At 34.3% G+C, this 22,507-nt stretch overlaps 3 protein-coding genes across 3 annotated transcripts; all 3 read left to right on the top strand.

Annotated features, from left to right (window-relative positions):
* Window positions 1-310: 310 nt before the first annotated feature.
* LOC146912843 (uncharacterized) lies at window positions 311-6,707 on the top strand. The gene is made up of 7 exons (XM_085716187.1): window positions 311-450; window positions 1,530-2,394; window positions 2,699-2,854; window positions 4,761-4,850; window positions 5,098-5,220; window positions 5,321-5,748; window positions 6,008-6,707. Exons 2-7 carry the CDS (start codon window positions 1,536-1,538, stop codon window positions 6,608-6,610), a joined length of 2,259 nt encoding a protein of 752 aa, XP_085572313.1. The 5' UTR covers window positions 311-450; window positions 1,530-1,535; the 3' UTR covers window positions 6,611-6,707.
* Window positions 6,708-13,189: 6,482 nt separating this feature from the next.
* On the top strand, window positions 13,190-16,483 carry LOC146912842 (putative disease resistance protein RGA1). The gene is made up of 3 exons (XM_085716186.1): window positions 13,190-13,353; window positions 13,429-14,708; window positions 14,808-16,483. Exons 1-3 carry the CDS (start codon window positions 13,190-13,192, stop codon window positions 16,481-16,483), a joined length of 3,120 nt encoding a protein of 1,039 aa, XP_085572312.1.
* Window positions 16,484-20,938: 4,455 nt separating this feature from the next.
* Window positions 20,939-22,018, top strand: LOC146912841 (uncharacterized). Its single transcript, XM_085720783.1, has 2 exons — window positions 20,939-21,170; window positions 21,486-22,018. The coding sequence occupies exons 1-2, from the start codon at window positions 20,939-20,941 to the stop codon at window positions 22,016-22,018; spliced, it is 765 nt and encodes a 254-aa protein (XP_085576909.1).
* Window positions 22,019-22,507: the final 489 nt, after the last annotated feature.

Genomic DNA, 22,507 nt, shown 5'->3' with positions numbered 1-22,507 from the left:
GTTTTAAATTTTAATCACAATTTTTTGTATCGTAGAGTTCGGTTGGGTATCGGTACTCAATTAAAATTTTAAATTTACTTTAAAAAAATTAAATATAAAAATAATATATGTTACTAAATTTAATTCACAATATAATTATTTAAAGAATCCTTCAAAAAAAAAATATTTAAAGAAAAAAGTGGAGAGGATGCTAATTTGATGCCTTGTACAATAGTTTGTCTACAAGAAACATGAAATGTATAAAGAATAAAATAAAGATAAAGGTAAAGATAATAAAGTAAAAGACAAAAGATGGAAAAAATTAAAGATAAAATTCTTTGCAAAACTTGAAGCAAGTAAATTATTAGCTGATAACTTTGATATAAAATTGACGAGATGATTCTGTTTTTTAAATACTTAGGCAAACTGTGCACTTCATTGGCTGAGAGATCAGAGTGAAAATCTTTTCAGGTTAGTCTACATTTCTTTATTCCCTCTCTGAATAGTTAGTCTATGCAGATAAGTGATTTTTGTGTATTATTTATTAGTTCTAATTTTGGAGAATTGATAACGAGTCTAATATCAAATGATATTGAAAAGCAACACTTCCAGACCGAGTTGGAAGGATCAGAATTATTATAGAAATAAAGAGAGAAGGAAGAAGAGAAATAGAGTCAGAGAAAAGAGAACATAAACTAATAGAGGGAAAGATTTCAATTACATCACACATTTCACACATTTCCCAAGTTCCCTTTTCCTCTCTTGTACACCTCATCCCTCACACCCTTCTTAATTTCCATGTGCTTCCTTTCTCCATTCTATTATATAACCAATTGTTGAGTTGAGGACTTGACTTGTTTTTTATATATTTAGATTTTTTATTCACATATATTTAGATGTTGTTAACAAGGTTTTTAAAAAATAGCCGGTTTTGGAAGAAACAGCCGCGACAAAAAGATATTGGTAGTGGTCTATACTGTTTTTATCTGTTTCAGCATAATGAGCAAAAAATCAAGTAAACTGCCGCTACGAAACACTGTTAATGCCGCGGCAAATGGTGGGAACAATTGCACTACCTAATTTATTGGTGGTTAATTTGATTTATAGAATAAACTAATTCATTACCTAAAAATATTGAAAAATTTACATTATGAAAATAAGAAATTGTTTGTCAAAAAAATAAATAAGAAATCAAGTTATTATACATTACTACTTAGATAGTATTAGATAGTACAAATGATTTTAATAACCTTGGTTGTTAAGTAAAATTAATGTGTCTTATAGAATTAATAACTCTAGATTAAAGATAGAAGTTGGAACTTTTGTCTCTACAACTTATTTGCAGCAAATATTTGAATTTCTAGCGGGAGTAATCAATTATGGAGAGAAAATTAATTTTGATTTGGAAAAAGCAAGCAAGTCAGAAATCAATTTAGCTATCTAAATTTATTTTTATGTCTTCCAAAAGTGAAATCAAACGTACCCTTATCCTATCTCTATGATGTTACTTCTTATTCATTTTATTTTGTAAATTGGGATATTTTTGGCAGATCTTAATGGCAGCTGCAAATATTGCATCAACCGGAATAGTTCTTGAAGTTCTAACAAGAGATAATTACTTAGATTGGAGTGTGCTGGTGAAGAATTATCTCATTGGAAAAGGTCTTTGGGACAACGTTGTCGAGGGTAATGTCAATCCTATTCAGTCTGATGGGAAATCAAAAAATGATGATGCCTTACATTCAAAACAGTCTGATTGGAAATCAAAAAATGGTCAAGCCTTACATGCTATTCAACTATCATGTGGCCATTATACTCTTCGCCAAATAAGAAATTGCGTGACAGCACAAGAGGCTTGGAATCACTTAAAAGCTGTTTTTAGCGAAGATTTAAGAGCAGACAAATCTTACAATGATATTGAGCAAGGAGGTCTTCAAAGTGATATTGACAAGTTTCATGTAGTAGTGAAGAAAGGCATGTGGAATGACGCGATTTTGTTTATCAGGAATGACGGAGATATTATTTCGCAAAAGTCATCCTCTAATGGTTGGACTTCTCTTCACGTTGCAGTTGATGCAGGACAAGCTAAAATCATGGAGGAATTGGTTAAAATGGGGGCATTATTGACGGAGAAAGACTGGGAGGGTTACACACCTTTTGCGCTTGCTGCTAAATCAACAGATGATACAAAAATGGTTAAGTGGATGCTTGATAAGGGAGGAAGTGATCTACTATCGATGAAAATAAAAGCTGATGACGATAAAGGTGACATTCCAGTACTTCTTGCCGCAGCAAAGGGACACAAAGAAATGACGAGATTTCTTTTTTCCAAGACTCGATGGTTCACTTTAACGGACAACAATTATTATTATGGGGCTAAACTTCTTTCACATTGCATCCATGCAGAAATATTTGGTAAGTGTTGACGTTTTAAATTTATTTAACATGTTTAAATGCTTTTTTGATTTAAACAAGTTTGTTTCACTGAATTGACTTGAACCAGAGTCATATATGTAATTCTCATGAATGGACAAAGTATATTCAAATTGATTGTCGCATTGTTTGAGAAAAATCAATTACTAACCAATTGGTTTCAAATTCTTCCCATTTCCAAGTCATGATTAATCAACTAGATGAAATTTTAACTATACCCCTTGATCCTCGTCGGTTCAATGTGATCTTATAATTAGTTAATTATTTTCATTTAATATTGGTGCAGATGTTGCCGTAGCATTAATTCAACATGATGGTACACAAATACCTCTGAGTTATGAATCTAATCAATGTACGCAGCCTATCTACGAATTAGCTCATATCCCTACTGCATTTCACAGTGGAACCCAACTTAATTGGAGTGAACAATTTTTTTACAATGGTACGTTCTTTTAATTTCTACATCAAGAAACATCATCAAATATTTATATAGTTTATATTTTTGACAAAATATTTATATAGTTTCTAGTGAAATACATAAAACAAACATATATAATCACGACAAAGCTAGATATTTTAGTTTACCAGAATCAAGATTGAGGATAAAAGTACACCCTTTATAGACGGGCGCCCAAAAATTGAAAGAGAGTTGCAAAAGTGACCAAATTATCTCCGAGCAATCCATAATTTCTTTCATTTCATCTTTCAACCCCTCAATGATAATATCAAGAAAATAAAAGAAAAAACTTAGACCATTCCTCCAGTAAATCTTCACTATCCAAGGTATTTAGGTTTCTCAACCCTACTCACTCACCCAAAAGATCTCAACCTGTAAGTTGTAACTCTTAATTTTCCATAAAACTTTCATCTTTTGGAGATGGCTTAGATCACCCAATCTTTAAGAAAAACTCTTGTTTTTATACCAGAACGCGGGCAGTCATCTCACGCATGGTACCGGCTGACTCGCGACCAATGCACTGTCAAACATGTTTTAATCGCGAGCCTAAGGAACCTCTCCTATGCCAAGTGCCTCGGGGTTTGGACCAAATGCTCCGAGACTGATTTGCAAGAAACTACAACATATATGTTTTTTTTTATTCAATATTTACTATTGTTTAGAGGATTGATGTGTAAGAAAATCATTCAATATTATATGAGATAGAACACACTTACTTGTCTGATTCGATGTCATGGCTGAGTCTTCCTTTGCCTTTCACGTGCTCCGGTTCTTAGGGTTGTCGATGGGGCAAACCACTAATGAGCGTATATTCAGAGTGATCGCAAAGGGGACCTAGCCTTTCTATTTATAACCGTGCAACCCTAGGCACCACCCATCATGGACCTAGTGTTTGGGCCTACACTATGTTTCTACACAAATCAGATTAAGTGCCCAAAAGCCCAATATTTATTGATCACTTTTATTAGGGCCTAAGCATCATCAAATGGATCACAACATCAGTCCGTTTTTATTAAAATCAAAACCAACAGTTGATTGTAGCCCACAAAATATTAGAAGAAATTCTCACATGATGGTGCTTTAATTTGCATCAAAGGTCAATTCGAGAAATTTTGAGTGGAGGTTATTTTGCTTTGCATCAGATTTTGTAGTGATGTGGGTTGGTCTGGTTTGCCAGAGTGGTATGCACACACTTTTTAACAGATTATAAAGCACTTTTCTTGCATTTGCGGTTCATCAGCAACATTGAAAAGGGTTGTTGATTGATTTTTGAGAATTTGCGACAAAAATGGTTGAACATTTCATTTACCTATTGTGACTTAGACTCAAATTCAGAATTAAATAAAGACGGTCCATATATAATACAAAACTTTTTATGTAAAAGAAAATTAGGAAACTAAAAATCTTACCTTTCTTTCAAAAAAATCTTACCTGTTTTTTATTTCATGGAGGACAAAAAAAGGAAAAAAGAAGTGTTAGTAAACTCCGCAGGTATTGATCAGTTTAGATTCATGAGGATCTTTCTGCGGAATTTGTTTCTGCAATGGAAACCATACTTAACACCGCAGGAAATGTATATTAAAAAAAAAAGCACTCTAAAACACTTGCTTGTGGACTGCTACAGTCTGAGATAGTATTTCACAAAAAATAAAAAATGAGTCTGGTTAATGAAAAATCTTTTAAAATTGAGTGGAGAATTTTATATAGTACTCCCTCCTTCCCAAAATAATAGACCTACCACTGTCCACTGGAATCAAACATTAGTTGTTGGTGTGCAATGTACAAATATCGTGATACTTAGTTCAGTTCATACTCATTACATAAAAATTCCCTAGGTCTATAGAAAAACAAGTTATTGCAGAAATACTTTTCTAATATGTTTTAGTTGCAGTATTGTGGATACAACCCTACATAGACCTTGAAGACAAAAAAATTACAATTGAATCACAAGATGGAGCATTAGGTACATATACTTTTACAGGTATGTTTTTAAGATGGGTGTTAGCAATACACTCTCAAATACTAATCTTTGACAAAAAAAAAATTATATAGTTTGAAATTGAAAAAATTTGTATGAATTTTTGCCAATAAAAAAGTGTGTATTGATAAGAGAGTTACCTAAATATTTCAATATTAAACAAAAATTAATAAATAAAATATTCTTTTTTTCTACTTGCTTAAACAATATTTGTAACCTAACTTTATGTGATATGTGATACATCCTCTAGGCAAAATTTTCAGGTTGGTGAAATCTCTTGCGGGTACCGTGACAAAAGTTACAAAGTATTGTCCTTCAATATTGTCATATTTTGGTCGATATGTTGGGCAATTTCAACTGAGTAACTTACCTTGTATGTGTATCAAGAAGGCTCCTAATTAATTTTGTTCTAATTTATGCATAGATTATTTGTTTTAATTATGCCAACCATATCAAATTTCCAATGCCTACAGATATTAAGATATATGAGATAAAAAGGAACCATTACCTAGTACGCGAGATTATGAGGTGTTTGTGCGAAAGAATTGAGAAAACATCATCAGAATCAGAGTTACATCAATGGTCAATTCACGATGCTATGTTACAAGCAGCCAAGTATGGAATCATAGAGTTTATAAATTTAATGAGGAAAGCAAATCCTGACCTTTTATGGGCTATGGACAAAAACAAAAGAGGTATATTTGCACATGCAATTTTGAATCGTCAAGATAAAGTATTCAAACTCATATATGAGATAGAAGGCCAAAAAGAGTTTAAAACGTCCGTAGACATATTTGGAAATAACTTACTACACCTCGCAGCTGAATTAGGCCCATCCTCTTATCGTGGCCAACGATCCAATGCCGCTCTTCAAATGCAAAGAGAACTTCAATGGTTTAAGGTATCCATTATTCTTGAATCACACAAATAAGAATTATGTGGTGATCCATGTTATCAACCTTATGATGTGTTTTCAGAAAAAGAGTTGTGATCTCTTTTCCATATATGGTGACAGTAACATAGACAATATAATACATACTAACATTTATGCATAACCAAGAAGAAAAGTTATTAATTACTAAGAAGTTATTTTTAATCCCATTTGTACAAATTTTGATTAATTAAACATCGCATAATTAATAGATTATTACTCCACACAGGCGGTAGAGAGCATTGTGCCTCCTATGTGCAAGGAGGCTAAAAATGCAGATGGTCTAAAGCCTCGTGAATTATTTACGAAAAATCATGAGCAGCTTGTGAATGAAGGTCGACAATGGGCAAAAGATACAGCAAGTTCTTTCACAATTGTGGGTACTCTCATCATTACCATCATGTTCGCCGCAGCTTTCACTGTTCCAGGAGGAAACAATCAAGATGAGGGAACACCTATTTTTTTGTGTAAAGATGCATTTTCTCTCTTCATCATAGCAGACGCGTTATCTCTAATTACATCTACTTCGTCAGTTTTGACATTTATTGGGATCCTTACATCGCGTTATGCTGAGGAAGACTTCGTCACAAGTTTGCCGGTTAAGTTATTGTTTGGCCTTTTCACCATTTTCTTGTCTGTGGTATTCATGATGTGTGCTTTTTGCTCTGCACTTGCTCTCATGCTAAAGGGGTACCGCTGGATCGTAATAGCAGCAATATCATCTTCAGTTATTCCAATATTAGTGTTTATATTGACGCTCTTACGCATTTTTTCAGAGGTTTGCGTTTCTTTTGTGAAATCTTACTTCCTCCTTGGGAAGAAACAAAGATAAATAATATATAGTTGTGTGTTGTTTTTTATGTACTTAATGATCCCAACAGATTATATATTTACCATGTTTTTTGATTAATCAGAAAATCTTCCAATCATAAGTGAATGTTTAATCAGACGAAGGTAAATTAAATGGATTTAAACGTATAAATTAACAAAGATAAATGTTTAGAGGATAAATTAAAGACTTGAAGGTAAATTGCTGAAAACACAGAAGAAAGAAAGGCAGAAAAAATAAAGGTTTGGAATTGGAATATAATTTACTGAAATTTAAATGAAAGTAATATATGAAGGGAAATGCTAACCGGTGCTCCCGGGGCACTGGTTAAGGATATGAAAAAGGAAATTATATATTAGTTAATGCATTGAAATTGTATAATTAATTTATAATAAAGTCAAAAACAATTTCCTTTTGTGGTAATAATTCCCTTTTATGATATGCTTAACCAGTGCCCCGAGGGCACCGGTTAGCAAGACCCATATATAAAAGGGAGGAATGCTAGCAACACTCTCTTTTGAGCACTCTCTAGCACTCACTCTTTTATTGGGTGAAATCAATGTATGTCCCACCACTTTATGTGGGTTCCATTTCCAAAGTGTAGGTCCTACATTGATTTCACCCAATAAAAGAGTGAGTGTTAGATAAAGTGTTCAAAAGAGTGTTGCTAGCACTCTCTATAAAAGGAATCCTTCAATACCAAATGTTTTTGAAAAAATAAAATAAGTAATTAAGAATTTAGTAATTATGATGATACAGGCAACTGTATAAAGAAACATAAAAGTTTGCGTATCACTACTACAATAATGACATTTAGTAACACTTGAAAATGGTAACTAAATCAAGAAACATGTTACTAATTAAATTTAGTTACACTTGAACAATTGTCAGGTAAAGCCCTTGTTACTAAAGAGTTTTAGTTAAATTTTATAGTACTATCTATAACAATCAAAAAGTGTCGCAAATGTTACATTATTGTAACACTTTTCGTATCACCAGTTGTACTTGCAAAAAGTACAATAAGAGAATCTAGGGTTAGACTATTTATTGGATGCCTTGAGAATGCTCTCAAGGATGGTTTTTATAGCCTGCTATGGGCTTGGGTCTCGGTTGCTTGGTTCCCAAGCAACAGGGGTATTTGTGTATTTTAGGCGGTTTCTAGAGGTTTCTAGAGACAACAAAACACTTATTGTTTCATTGTGAAAAAAAAGTATGCAAATATGACAACACCTGAGGCTAGGGCATCATATCTAACCCTTTCAAGTGTGTTGCGAATTCGTTGTAAAAACTCACACCAATAACAACTTGATGTGTGGAGCAATGGATAATTAAGCAACCAAAATCAAAGTGTATGGAACAGTTATAATCACAAGCCAAAAGTAGAAAACAACAGCGAGAAAAAAAGGGAAGAGAGAACACAAAGAATCTGTTTACCCAGTTCGGTCCAAATTGACCTAGTCTGGGGGAGAGAGCAGCCCTCCGTTCCACTATATGATGAGTAACGTTACAAAGAGATTTCAATGGGTTACAAGAATAAGTCTCCCGCCTAATTCTACCCAAATCCCAGCCTCTTCCCGTAACCAAGAGACTCAATCCTAATAGTGTTTCCCAAGGTGAATCAACCCACAAACCCTAGTTTTGTTCCAAAGAGACAAACTCTAAACAAACCCTAGTTTTGTTGTTGCCTTTCTAAACCCTTGTTTCAGCCCCCTCTATCTCAAGGTTTACACTGATACAATGCCTATATTTATAGTAAAAGAAACTCCCATAAAATTGTAACAAATCTGGCCCAAAAAATACGTTTCTGAAAAATAACAGCACGCAAAATCGGGCCCCGATTTTTACCATTCGGGCGCCGATTTTTCCAGTACCAAACTGCTCCCAAAGACAGCCAAAATCGGGCCCCGATTTTTGCCATTCGGGCCCCGATTTGTACTTTCAGCAAACATCAATTTTTGGCCTCCAAACTCCAATTTTGAGTCACTTTCACAACAATCTCCACCTTGACTCCAAATTACTGATGATGCCCATTTAACATCAACACCTTGCTGCTCTTTCCCTTGTTCCCACTACACCAAGTAGCTCCACAAGTTTACACCCTAACCTCTTCAGCCATCGGAATGTCTTCCGCCTTCTCGAAGATACTTGCAATCCAACTACGCCAGGAATTTTAGGTAGTTCCACAAGCCTTTACCATAACCTCTTCAACACGAGACATCTCCCGCTTCCTTGAAGATCTACTTGTTCCCAATCACCCTTGGCTTTTAGAGTAATCCACAAGTATACACCTCCCATCCCTTCAGCCCTCGGAATGTCTTCCGCCTTCTCGAAGGTCCTTGTAGTCTAACTACGCTAGGTATTTTAGGTAGTCCCACAAGCATTCACCATGACATCTTCAACACAGGACATCTCCCGTTTCCTTGAAGGTCTCCTTGCATCCAATCACCCTTGGCCTTCTTTTAGAGTAATCCCGCAAGCTGTGCTATCCCTATAGCACCCAAGGTCCTCCATAGTCGTACCATTACCGGTGTGTTCAACTCCACCTCATGCTGAGCGTACTCTACCTCAACTAGCAAATGCGTACATCCCACTATGTCTTCAACCTTGAAACTCCACCTCAACAGGTAGATCATGAGTATTGTTGCCTCCGCCTCTCCAGACTGATCATGAGTATTCTTACCACCGCCTCTCCAGGCTGATGTTGAGTGTTTAACGTCTCTCCAGACGAACACCGCTCCACTAGGCATCAATCCCAAGGTGACCAACATCACCTTCATCATCCTCCAAACAACACCACACCATCAGAGCACCTGCATCCTCATAACCCTCAGTGACAATTTGTGCGGAGTTACCATTAATCTCCGGACAATCCTTCATGAAGTGACCCATCTTGTGACAGTTAAAGCATTCAGACTTTGACTTCTTACCACTCTTTCTCCGGTTACCTCTACCTCCACCATTCCCTTTTGAGACACTTAGGCCTTCACCGTTTTCATGAACTCTCAAGTCCTTGGACTTGGTCAACTCCTTGGTTCTCAAAGCCGCTTGAACTTCTTCCAAGGTAACAGTGCCTTCTTTGCCATAGACCATGGTATCTTTGAACGATTCAAAAGATTTTGGTAGAGCACACAACAAGAGTATAGCTTTATCTTCATCCTCAAGTTGCACCTCAATATTCTCCAAGTCATCAAGGATTTTGTTGAACTCCGTAAGTTGCTCCATGATAGCCTTTGACTCCACCATCTTGAATGAGTAGAGTTGTTGCTTTAGGAATTGCCGATGAGCCAAAGACTTTGTCATATACAAAGATTCCAACTTTGCCCACATCGATGCCGCGGTTGGTTCCTTTGCTACTTCTCTCAAAACTTTATCTCCGAGGCACAAGACAATGGCACTCCTGGCCTTGTCCACCATCTCGGTCTTCTCCGCTCGTGACATGGTGGCCGGTAACGAACCTTCACCCTTCAAAGCTTTCTCACACTTTTGCTGTATTAATACCGCTTCCATCTTTACCTTCCATAACCCAAAATCGTTATCGCCGGTAAACTTCTCAATATCCCACTTCGAACCCATGGTACTTGATTATCCTTTGACCCTTGCCCCACGGTGGGCGCCAATTGTTGCGAATTCGTTGTAAAAACTCACACCAATAACAACTTGATGTGTGGAGCAATGGATAATTAAGCAACCAAAATCAAAGTGTATGGAACAGTTATAATCACAAGCCAAAAGTATGAAACAACAGCGAGAAAAAAAGGGAAGAGAGAACACAAAGAATCTGTTTACCCAGTTCGGTCCAAATTGACCTAGTCTGGGGGAGAGAGCAGCCCTCCGTTCCACTATATGATGAGTAACGTTACAAAGAGATTTCAATGGGTTACAAGAATAAGTCTCCCGCCTAATTCTACCCAAATCCCAGCCTCTTCCCGTAACCAAGAGACTCAATCCTAATAGTGTTTCCCAAGGTGAATCAACCCACAAACCCTAGTTTTGTTCCAAAGAGACAAACTCTAAACAAACCCTAGTTTTGTTGTTGCCTTTCTAAACCCTTGTTTCAGCCCCCTCTATCTCAAGGTTTACACTGATACAATGCCTATATTTATAGTAAAAGAAACTCCCATAAAATTGTAACAAATCTGGCCCAAAAAATACGTTTCTGAAAAATAACAGCACGCAAAATCGGGCCCCGATTTTTACCATTCGGGCGCCGATTTTTCCAGTACCAAACTGCTCCCAAAGACAGCCAAAATCGGGCCCCGATTTTTGCCATTCGGGCCCCGATTTGTACTTTCAGCAAACATCAATTTTTGGCCTCCAAACTCCAATTTTGAGTCACTTTCACAACAAAGTGCAGCAATGAAATATAACACATAAATTCATTAGTATTTTGGTAGTTTTATCGAAGGAGGTATGTTTGCGATAACAAACTGAAGTATGTGGAGAAGTTGGAATCCATCGGTTTTGGAGAATGTGTCTGACTGCAGCTGAAGTAGTTTATCATGGTAATTCTTTACTTAAGAGAGTGGAGGGCGGCTCGTCAAGAAAATGGGCAGGCTGCTCATTTACACCCACATGTTCATAATGGTCAGAAGTGGCGGCAACCTCCGCATGAGTTCATTAGGTGTAATATCGACACGATCTTTTTCTAAGCAGCATACAATAAATTTGGAATTTAGATTTGCTTAAGGGTCGAGTATGAGATGTTTATGAGACAAAATACCTTGTTGTTGCAACTTACTTTGAAGGTTAAGGAGGGTTAGGTTTCGGGCTTATTAACAGCTATCGAGTGGTTACATGAATTAGAGTTCAAGCAAGTTATCTTTACTCTTGATTCGAAGAGTGTTGTGGACTCTTTTAACTTGTCATTCAATGATAGAATCAAGGTAGGTTCTATTTTAAGTTGATGTCATGATACGTCATCATCGTTTTGTATAACAACTCTTATGTTGAGTTTTCTAAAAGAAAAACTGATATAGTTGATCATTATTACCTTGTCAAGATGACCATATACAATATCCATTTTCAGCTTTATTTTGATATTTCTCATTGTATTGAGCCTTTAATATTATTTAATAAAATGCATTAGTTTTTTTCTTATACGAAAAAAAAGATTTTTTTTAAGCAAAGAATAAAATAAAATAGAATAGAGCAGTAGTCAAAAAGAAAAATATAAAACGAGTCAAAAATAAAAATATGAAACAACAATATTTAAAGTTATAAAGCAGAACTTGTTGCACCTGTGTGACCTTGAAGCAGAATCAATCTAGTTAAAGTAAGTCCGTATTATTTGTACTATTGCTTTTCAGAGCGACATTGGAAGCAAGGTTTGTTTTTAATATTCTTTTTCTCCTATGATAAGTATCATGTTTGTAAACAATATTCGATTTAATCGAGTACTGTACAACCAGGGATAGACTTATGAATAAATTGTTAGTGAAACTAAAATTTTTTGCCAAATAAATTATACTAAAATAAGAAGTTGTTAATGATGATGTTGGACTCATGAAGAATAAGCAGCATATTGTAAAATTTTAGTATTGTATTTATCAAACCTAGCATTGAGGTTCTGCAATTGTAAATCTACAACGATAAACAAACAATGATACTTATAGTGATGCAGATACACTTGAATTTTGTCGTCTAACTTTCTTCCGTTGCATATATGTGGCACTCATATTAGGCACATCAAAATCAAAATCAAGCTTATTACACCAAAAGAACGTTGTTTTGGATTTATATTTAAATTTAATTTCTTATAAATTCTTTGTAGTAGTTGTAAAATCTCATTAATCGTGAAATTGTATTAGTTGAAATGCTAGACGTATGTCAATTTGAACCAAACTGAGTAATCAATCTCTTAGTGTGTTTGTATCTCTACTCTATTTATCTTTGTTGTTTGATTTCATTATGGATTTGTAATACATGTAGATTGCTAGATTTATTGTTGGTTGAATTATGTTGCTTGGATTTTTTATAATTAGTTCTCATTGTTATTTTATCAATAAATAGTAAGATTAAATTATTTATTAAATTTTATAAAAGGTTAAATGTCTTCCAATCCTCTAAATATACCAACTTTTAGTTTTAGTCCCTCTAAATTTTTTCATTAAATGATGGTCTCACTAAACTCTAAACTTTTCCATCTTCAAAATTGGTCCCCTCTAGTAACTCTCAGTACACAATTTAGCCACGTCATTTAAATTAGCCACATGTACGTGCCACTTCAGCTTTCGTTAATGGAAGTTAAGGAACAATTTTGTAGATTAAATAGTTTAGGAGGACGATTATTATTCTATTTTATTTTTATAGGATTACAAATAAATGTTTCTTTCAAAATGTGGTCATATAAGTTTAGCTCAGTTGGAAGAATAAATGCATGCTACAAATATTGGTGCAGGGATGGAGTGTGATGCAAGGCTGCAATATTCCACTTTAATATCTAATCCCTCCATCAATCTATTTCTATTCTCATCATCATTTCCACTCAATATACCTGCAACTACTACTTTATTATTTACCAAAAACTAAAACTTAACTTGAAAAATGTCTGACTTCTTTACTCGCAATCACTGGAACCGAACGATGCCTCATCCTGAGTTGATTCCCTTTGAAAGCCTCATTCATAAATTGACTATGTTAGCTTCCAGCAATTTTGGACGTGTTCATGGATTGAATGAAAAATTGGAAAGGATTCATCACGAAGTTGAAAGAATCAAAGCAGCTGTCGCAGATACGGATGGAAAGAAATATCGAAGTCATCACGAAGTTGAAAGAATCAAAGCAGCTGTCGCAGATACGGATGGAAAGAAATATCGAAGTACGGAAATGAAAACCTGGTTAAGAGAGCTAAAAGATCAGGTTTATGCTGCTGATGACTTCTTCGATGAAATTGCTTCTGAAATTTTGCGTCTAGAGGGTGGGAAGGTACGCAGTTTATTTTCTTGCATAAATGAATTTGTTTTTCGGTTACAAATTTCTCGTGAAGTAGATGAGATACAAAAGAGTTTTAAGCGTGTGATAGAAAGTGAAATGTTCCGCTCCGTTATGGATCTTGGGGGATTGGAAATAAGATATTATAAAGATTTGTGTGGCGAATCAGTAATAATTGGCAGAGAACAGGAGAAAGGGGAGATAATAAGCCTGTTGATGCAATCAGCTGATGAGAACCAAAATGTTTCCGTGATTGGTGTTGTTGGTATGGGTGGTATAGGCAAGACAACCATTGCCCAGATGGTATACATCGATCCACAAGTCAAAGATTTCTTTGATATCTGCATGTGGGTTGATGTTTCTGATGATTTTGATGTCAAAACTATTGCGACTAAAATTTTAGTTTCATCACGTGGAAGCGGGAGCAATCAACAAGAATCAATGGAAACCATGCAAATTCAGCTTCATAAACAACTAAATGGTAGAAGGTATTTGTTAGTCTTGGAAGACGTCTGGAATGAGGATTACGAAAAATGGACCGAATTGAAAACTTATTTGATGTATGGGGCTCAAGGTAGCAAGATTTTAGTGACAACTTGTAATGAAAAAGTAGCTGAAGTGATGGAAGTTCGCACTTTGGTTCCTTTGAAAGGCTTGAGTGAGGAGGATTCTTGGAGATTGTTAAAGATATGGGTATTTCGAACTGATCATGACAATCGAAGGATCCATCTACTAGAACCAGTTGGTAAGAAAATAGTGAAAAGGTGTTGCGGAGTTCCACTAGCAATTAGAACGGTGGCGACTATGTTAACTGGAAAATACACTGAAGGTCAATGGATTAATGTTTTAGAAGGTGGTTTTTGGAAACTGGCTGAAAAAATAAAAGATAATATCATGTCTTCTCTAGCATTGAGTTACCAGCATTTGTCGCCTCGTCAATTGAAACAATGTTTTGCTTATTGCTCCATGTATCCTATGGGTCGGGAAATTGAAAAGAATGACTTGATTCAGTTATGGATGGCACAAGATTACCTCGAATGTTTAGATGGTGAGGAAATGGAAGATGTTGGCAATAAATTTGTTAATACTCTTCAGAAGATGTCATTTTTCCAAGATAAAAAATTTGATGAATGTGGTAATCTAGTTAGTTTTCAAATGCATGGTTTGATACATGATCTTGCATTGGAGATAGCTAGCGATGACTATTACATGGATAGTCAGAGAAGTGCCGGGACACCCATAGTTAGTTTTCAAATGCATGGTTTGATACATGATCTTGCATTGGAGATAGCTAGCGATGACTATTACATGGATAGTCAGAGAAGTGCCGGGACACCCATACACATGTGCTCCTCATTGGACTATAAAGCCATTGAATTGTTGGGATCATTAGAAGCAAGTGGGCTGAGAACATTTTTTCTACAACGGACAAATGATCGAGGGACCGATCGGATGACAAGAGAGCTGTCTGTTATTTTGACATTTAAACGCTTACGTGCATTGAATTTGTCCCGATCTTCTTTAAAGATGTTGCCTGATTTAGTTGGTAAACTGAAGCATTTGAGATGTCTTGACTTATCTTGGTGTGTAAAACTAGCAAGACTTCCCAAATCCATTGGCAATCTTGTTAACTTACAAACATTGAAGCTGACTGGTTGTGAGACACTTGAATTTTCTACAGAAGTTGTCACAAAGTTAATCAATTTGAGACACCTTGAGATTCATCGATGTAAAGCCTTCGAAGAAATGATGCCGACTGGACTAGGGAAATTGTCATCATTGCAATCGTTAACAAGCTTTTATGTGGTGGATGATCAGAAGAAGAAAAAGAAATCTGGGAAACTGAATGAATTACAGAACTTAAATAGTCTAAGAGGCAGCTTAGAGATTAACAGACTTGATCAGGTAAAAGACGTGATGCTGGAATCACAGGATGTGAAGTTGAAAGACAAAAAACTCCTTGTGTCCTTGGATTTAAATTGGGAAAATCAGGACGAATCAAAAGACAGCGAGCAACTTTTAGAAAACCTTCATCCCCATCAAGACCTGCAAAGATTACAAGTTCGGTGGTATCCAGGTCGTGGGTTTTCTAATTGGATTTCTTCTGTAAACAACCTTTCTTACATCTCTCTCTTTGGCTTTCGTAATTGCAAATTTCTCCCACCATTAGCGAAACTCCCATACCTCAAGTCTCTTGAGATAAGTTCTATGGCAAAATTGGAGTGGATTGATGGGGTGTCCTCCACTGAAACAACATTCTTCCCGTCTTTAGAGAGGCTTAAGTTTAGTGGTTGTCAGAAAATCAAAGGATTGATCGGATCGAAGGGATTGTATGTTCCGGGCATTGTATATAAACTCATGGTGCCTCAGTTCCGTCGTCTCTCTCAACTAATAATCAACAAATGCCCAGAGTTGACTGACTTGCCTACTTTTCCAAATGTTGAAGAATTGCAGTTGTGTGAATCTATGGTGAAACCATTGAAAGAAACACTCAACATGGCATCATCTTCCTCGTCTTCTACTCCTCTTTCCATGCTCAAGTCACTAAAGATAGAAGGCGAACTTCCAGACATTGATGTTCTACCGTCTCAATGGAAACAGAATCTTACTTCTCTTACGCATCTTGAAATTGGAGATATTGATAATTTAGATATTTGGTTTGAGCACGGCTTTCCTTCTCTACAGAAAGTTGTGATATATGGTTGTAATTTAAAAGCTTTGCCGAGTAAAATGTGTGACATGTTATCGCTTCAGCATATCAAGATGATGGGATGCCATAAACTGGCGTCATTGCCAAAAGAAATGGTTAATCTTACCAACTTGGTTACACTAGAAATCTGGGATTGTCCCCTCTTAGTTGAACGATGCCAGAGTGAAACAGGAGTAGATTGGCCCCAAATTTCTCATGTCAAACACAGAATAATGAGGCAAAATTTGAGGCGCTGAAGGTACTATACTACCAACCTTTTACTAATACTGTGAATTTTGTTTCTGTTCGATATTTTACATTTCAAAAGTAGACATTTTTTGTTTCGAAATATTTTTAACTTCAATACACTTTGAATTGACTTCTGAAAAATAGAACATAGTAAGAGAATCACTTCTGAAATATTCATTGAAAATATAGTCTTATGCTTGAGGATGCCGACTCCATATACTTGTTATTCTTGATTTACGTCAAATTGAGGATAGTCTTATCAGATTTAAACATGTTAAGCTTATTGGTAGTTTTGCAAAAAAACAGATTTTCATGATGTAGGAACTCTTGTCATAAAATCCAAATCATTCATACGAGAAGAATGTATTTTTGATCAATGATATATATTCGACCTAGTTTTTATCGTACTGCTGCATGATAAACTTTTATTGCTTTTCTAATTAAGTTCTGCTGCTAATCTGCTATAAAAACGGATGAAAGAAAAAATGGCTTAATTTGATTGACTCAGTGTGTCATTTCATCATATCTTTTGTTAAGTATAGTGCATTGTTATTTCTTCTTCCGCGTGAATCGTTATATAATCATACCTAAGGGCTCACATATTGACAAATATTTCGTAGGGATTCACCACATGTCTTTCTCAAGAAGCTTGATCACCTATCCAAACAAAAGGAGAAAAAAAAGATGCTGTTTTCATTCAGCAAGCTTCAATGGAAGAAGAATCACAGTTGAAGCTCATAAGAGGAAGGAATATGCTTTTCATCAAATGGCTTGACAAGCAATTTGGCTTGAGGGAGACTCAATGCAATTCTTAAGTTTAATTGTATTTCTATGTTTGTATTTTATAAAAGGGATTGTTAAGCTCTTATTTATATGTGTGTGAAAAAAAAAGCTTTTATATGTGTGACATCAACTATATGAATGATTTTAAGTTTTGTAAACATTTTATATTATTTTACTTAATACTATTGTTTTAAGTTTTCTATCTAATTATGTGGTCTTCAAGTGTCTGAGAGAAGGTAAAGATTGATTTAAGAGGTGGAATATGAATATATTTGTCGAAGTGCACTCTAGCATTATCCTTATTCTTCTTACCTTCAAGAGGGAATGAAACTTTTTAGGGGAATTAAAATGACTTGGCTTAAAATATCTTGTTTGGGTAAAAATTAGGGAGGATTTTTAAAATACTAGAAATTTGTTGAGTATTTTCAATTGACTGATTTTGAAGAATTTGAAATTCCACCTCAAATGTAAGAACTTCAGAATTCTCTTTAACTCCTTCATCGGATCTCATTTCTCTAGTTATCGTGCTCGCTCTCATCTCATCGTTTCTCTCTATAGTAGAAACTCAACATAAAATAATGATAGATTCTGAAAAGGAGTTTATAATTAGTGACACCCCTCACCTTAAAAACTCAATATAAACAAACTTGATATGTTATCAAACCAATCCCGGTCACACACTATTTATATACATGCACCAAACGTAATGATGTTGATAGCATGGGGGGTGTGTTGGGAGAAACATAAGTCTCACATTGAATTGAATAAATAACGTCTATAATTTTTTTATAAAGAGTGACACTTGCCAAGCCCTCGCATTGTGCTAGTGATTTGAAACTGGGGTTTACAAATCGCTAGCACATAGTTCGAGCTAGACATTTATTATAATCATGAACTATATATCTTGTTCAATGACCCCCCAAGCACAATCACAAATCATGTTCAATAACTGCAAAATGACTTCAAGCTCAGCGTCTATATTACCAAAAGATTCTTACTTAATACTCCCTCCGGTCTCAAACGTAAGAAATTTTCCACTTTTTAGATTCATTCAATAAATGATGTATGTGGTCTTTATTATAGACCACATACATCATTTATTGAATGAACCAAAAAAGTGAAAAGTTTCTTACGTTTGAGACCGGAGGGAGTAGGTATTTATACCTGTTGAATCTTAGTAACTAGTTTTAGTATTGATTTTTCTATGTAAGGAACTGATAATTCAATGTGAAACAATGTTTTTTTGTTTTGGAATTCCTTCAATGGTTTGTATGATGCAATGTGAAACAGATTTTTTTTTTTTTTGGAATTCCTTCAATGGTTTGTATAAATAATGTTACACTTGTAATTTAGAAATGAACAAGTAGTTTACTGAAATTCTTTCCCTTACTTCTACTACAGTCTACAGAATCAAATACCATGTTAGAGTGTGGACACTAGTATACTATTAATTATTTAATTAATCTCAATTGCGGATTGACATAATAAATTCTTTATAAATTATTATTAATATAAAAATACGGTCGATTGTTCTTAATGTCCTCTTACTGTTTAGTCCAGATTTATTTTCTAAAACATAATTATTTTTTGAAATTGTACCAAAACTGACTTTAATGTGATTTTGTTTGTCATACAATTATGAGTATCCTTGATCGTTCGTTTGTGTTCTATCTCCAAGAGGATTTTGTTGGTACGGTTGAGAAAGGCATTGTGGTCTTTGGAAATTATGATAGTTCCCTCTTTGGAAGTTTTTTCCATTTTGAAGATTGCCTAAATAGATGTCACACTTCATGATATGCTTCATCTTCTCTTCTTGCATGCTTTTCAATTGTTGAGGAATTTTCTCTTCCTCAAACAGTTTAAGTGAGATGTTATTATGGGCTAGCATTGCATGCATCGATGGAGTTCAGATCAAGCAATCCAACCTTTTTTTGAGTGTTTCTTCTATTGTACTGAGCTTTGTGATGATTTAGCAACCAAGAAAAACAATCAATGTTAGTATGTTTTTTTTGTCAAGATCAATGTTAGTATGTTAATATTGGAAATCAAAGGTGACAATCTTTTCTCTTCTTAAAATCATTTGAGTTGTGCATTTTTTTTTTTTTGGAAGACAAATTAATCCATCCAAATTAGCATTAGGAAGAATCAAACTTAAGACATTGAGAGGAGCCCAATCCAAAGTTCCAAGCCAGCACCACTAAACCAACCATGTGGGTTTCATATGAGTTGTGCATAATTCATAAGAAAATGATTAATTACCATGATTTTAATGATAAAATGATTTTTATTTATTAAAATATTCTTAGTAATTGTAGTCACTTGAGTAGTTAGATACTCTCCTTTTCTCAAATGATAACAAAAAATTGATTAAAAAAATTTATGTATTTAATCCAAAAGTTAAATTGAATACACCAACTTTCTCTGATCCATTATTCATATAACTTGGGATGGATGAAGTATATTCAATATCAAACAATTTTTACTTTGTCGTGTATGAGAGTATATTTGAAATATTATTTAAAATTTACAATAAGTAAAATTGTTTAATTTTGATGTTTTTATTAGCAAAAATAATAATTAATGCTAAATTGATATACTAATTAAGTGATTATTAATTTGAGACAAGTAAATAGAGTAAATGAGACAAAAATAAAATTATATTAGTCATATTTTATCAAAGATGTATTATTATTATAAAATGACAAATAATTACTCCCTCCGTCGCAAATTATAAATCGTTTTGAGAAAAAATTGTCCCAAATTATAAGTTGTTTTACAAAACCCATGAAGCATTAATGTTACTTTTCCTAATATACCCTTCACTATTTATTACTCATTTTTCTTTCAAGTCATTAATTTATTTTTTTCATATCATTTATTAAGGACAATTTTGTATAACAACTCATAATATCTATTTCTCGTAGAATTTAGTAGTTTAAAGTTATAAAATTAATTTTATTCTCTGAAATTTTATTTTAAATTTATATTCCTTTCAGTTTTATACTTTATAAAAAAAAAAAAGTGACAATGCCCTCAAAAAAATGTGACAATAATATAAATTTCCATTTATTCATTATTTTTATTCGATACAAGGGAGACCGTTAAGCCGTATCTATCCATTTTAAATTATAAACGTAACAATTATAACCTAACAATCAAATTATAAACTATAACCTAACAATTATAAACGTAACAACAAAAATTAACCCATTTTATTTTAGATTACAATAAATGATAAAGGATAAATATGAATTTTAGATAAAATAATAACGGTAAAAATGAAAAAAAAATGATAAGTTATCAGTTATAAATTCAGTCGCTATTTGAAATAGCGTTTGAAAAAATAAATTGTAAGCTAGTTAAATATGCTACAAAAAAACCTATTTGGGTTGGCCTTATAGGGTTTGAATTGATACTTTGGATATCTTAGAATGTGTTTTTCTCAAGATCCTAGATACGATTCTCTTTGTTGCCAATTTTTGTGGGTTAAGCTGGTTTGACTTTTTCAAGAAAAAAAAAGTTAATAAGCTAGAAGCATGTAATGATATGATATTTACCAAATATTTTTTTCATCATACAAGCTTATAAGTTATAATCTTTGGCTTAATAATAATCAGTTTCCACCTTCACTTAATTCCACCAATATAGCATTGACACCTAAAGGGGAAGAACATAGGTCGATGAAGGATTGGCGGCCAATAGCGCAATGTAATGTTCTTGACAAATTGCTAGCAAAAGTCTTGGCTAACATATTAAAGCTTATTCTTCATAATTGTATTTCTGAAAATCAATCTGCTTTTGTGTCGGGATGGTCAATTCTTGATAATGCCATGATTGCAATTGAAGTTTTTCACCATATGAAGGTTAGCATGCACAGTAGAGATACAAATGTTGCTCTTAGGTTGAATATCAGTAAGGCTTATGATCATATAGATTGACTTTATCTTAAGGAAGTCGTGTTAAAAATGGGTTTTGCTAAACAATGGGTCTGTTGGATTTTAATGTGTGTGGAGACAATAGATTACTATGTTATTGTTAATAATAATATGGTCGGGTCGATAATACTTGGTAGGCGGTTGCGGCAAGGCGATCCACTTTCACCCTAACTCTTTATTTTATGTGCAGAGGGCCTCTCATCACTTATCAAACAAGCTGAAAGGAGATGAGACCTTCATGGGATTCAAATTTGCACTAATGCACCTATTATTTCTCACTTGTTGTTTGCAGATGATTGCTCCTTATTTTTTAGGGCAGAAGAACGAGAAGCTCAAATGATGAAAAATATTCTAGCAACTTATGAAGCGGCATCTGGGAATACCATTAGCTTAATAAAGTCAGAAGTTTATTATAGTAGCGGAGTGGAAACATCACTGAAAGATTCCATAACAAACACCCTAGGTGTTCGAGCCGTTATGGGAACAGGAAAGTATACTGGTCTTCCTTCGATGGTGGGGCGTAACAAAGAAGCTATCTTTTCATTCATCAAGGATCGTATTTGGCACAAAATAAATTCATGGAGTAGCGAATGTCTGACAAAAGCAGGTAGAGAGGTAATGATAAAATATGTGCTTCCATCCATTCCATCGAGTATTTATCTTCTCGCCAATAAGTTAATAGACGCAATAGAAAAAATGATAAATGCCTTCTGGTGGGGACATTGTGGGGCTATAAGGAAAGGAATGCACCGGTTGTCTTGGGAAAGGTTGTCTGTGCACAAAAATCATGATGGTATAGGTGTCATACCCCAATTTTTGACCTAAGGTCCCACATTCATGCGCCGTTTGACCCTGATTAGTATATGACTTTTTAGTGAAAAATTCGGCAGAGAGGTATTTTAAAATACCTCATGTTTGGTTTCAAGTCAGGCCCTCTTCTCTCCTTTCTTTTTTTTAGTAAAATTTCCATCTTTTATTAATTTTCTTGTAATTTTAATTTTAATTTTGTTTTTTTATTCTTTTATTTAAGTCACTTTTTTTTTCCTTTTTTAAATGTCCAAAAAAATGTCCAAAAAACATAGTTCAAGTCTTGTTTACACGCCACTTCAAAGGCACAATCTCAGAGTCAGAAACTTTCTTTCCTATTATTTTCCATTTTACCTTTTTTATTTTTAGTTTAATTACTTCTATTAGTTTTTTTTATTTTTTAATGAGTCCAAAAATCCAAAGTGTCTGGGGTCCAATTTTTCTTTCTTTTCTTTCCCATGCCACAATCATAGGCAATCACCAAAGTCATCCTATTTTCTTTCCATT

This window comes from Medicago sativa, chromosome 6 (genome assembly GCF_051527215.1).
Source record: "Medicago sativa cultivar Bolivia chromosome 6, Bolivia_mono, whole genome shotgun sequence".
Taxonomy (NCBI): Eukaryota; Viridiplantae; Streptophyta; class Magnoliopsida; order Fabales; family Fabaceae; genus Medicago; species Medicago sativa.
The sequence above is the reverse complement of the archived record's forward strand: the minus strand, read 5'-3'. Positions and strand labels throughout refer to the sequence as shown.

Bases quoted from the DNA above. Each gene is read 5' to 3' on its own strand.
- LOC146912841 (XM_085720783.1), top strand. From the start codon at position 20,939: ATGAAGGATTGGCGGCCAATAGCGCAATGTAATGTTCTTGACAAATTG. The intron at 21,171-21,485 runs GTAAGGCTTATG...TGTTGTTTGCAG, and splicing joins TGCTCTTAGGTTGAATATCA to ATGATTGCTCCTTATTTTTT.
- LOC146912843 (XM_085716187.1), top strand. From the start codon at position 1,536: ATGGCAGCTGCAAATATTGCATCAACCGGAATAGTTCTTGAAGTTCTA. The intron at 2,855-4,760 runs GTACGTTCTTTT...TTTTAGTTGCAG, and splicing joins TGAACAATTTTTTTACAATG to TATTGTGGATACAACCCTAC. The intron at 5,221-5,320 runs GTATGTGTATCA...CAATGCCTACAG, and splicing joins TCAACTGAGTAACTTACCTT to ATATTAAGATATATGAGATA.
- LOC146912842 (XM_085716186.1), top strand. From the start codon at position 13,190: ATGCCTCATCCTGAGTTGATTCCCTTTGAAAGCCTCATTCATAAATTG. The intron at 13,354-13,428 runs ATATCGAAGTCA...ATATCGAAGTAC, and splicing joins GCAGATACGGATGGAAAGAA to GGAAATGAAAACCTGGTTAA. The intron at 14,709-14,807 runs ATGATCTTGCAT...ATGGTTTGATAC, and splicing joins TCAAATGCATGGTTTGATAC to ATGATCTTGCATTGGAGATA.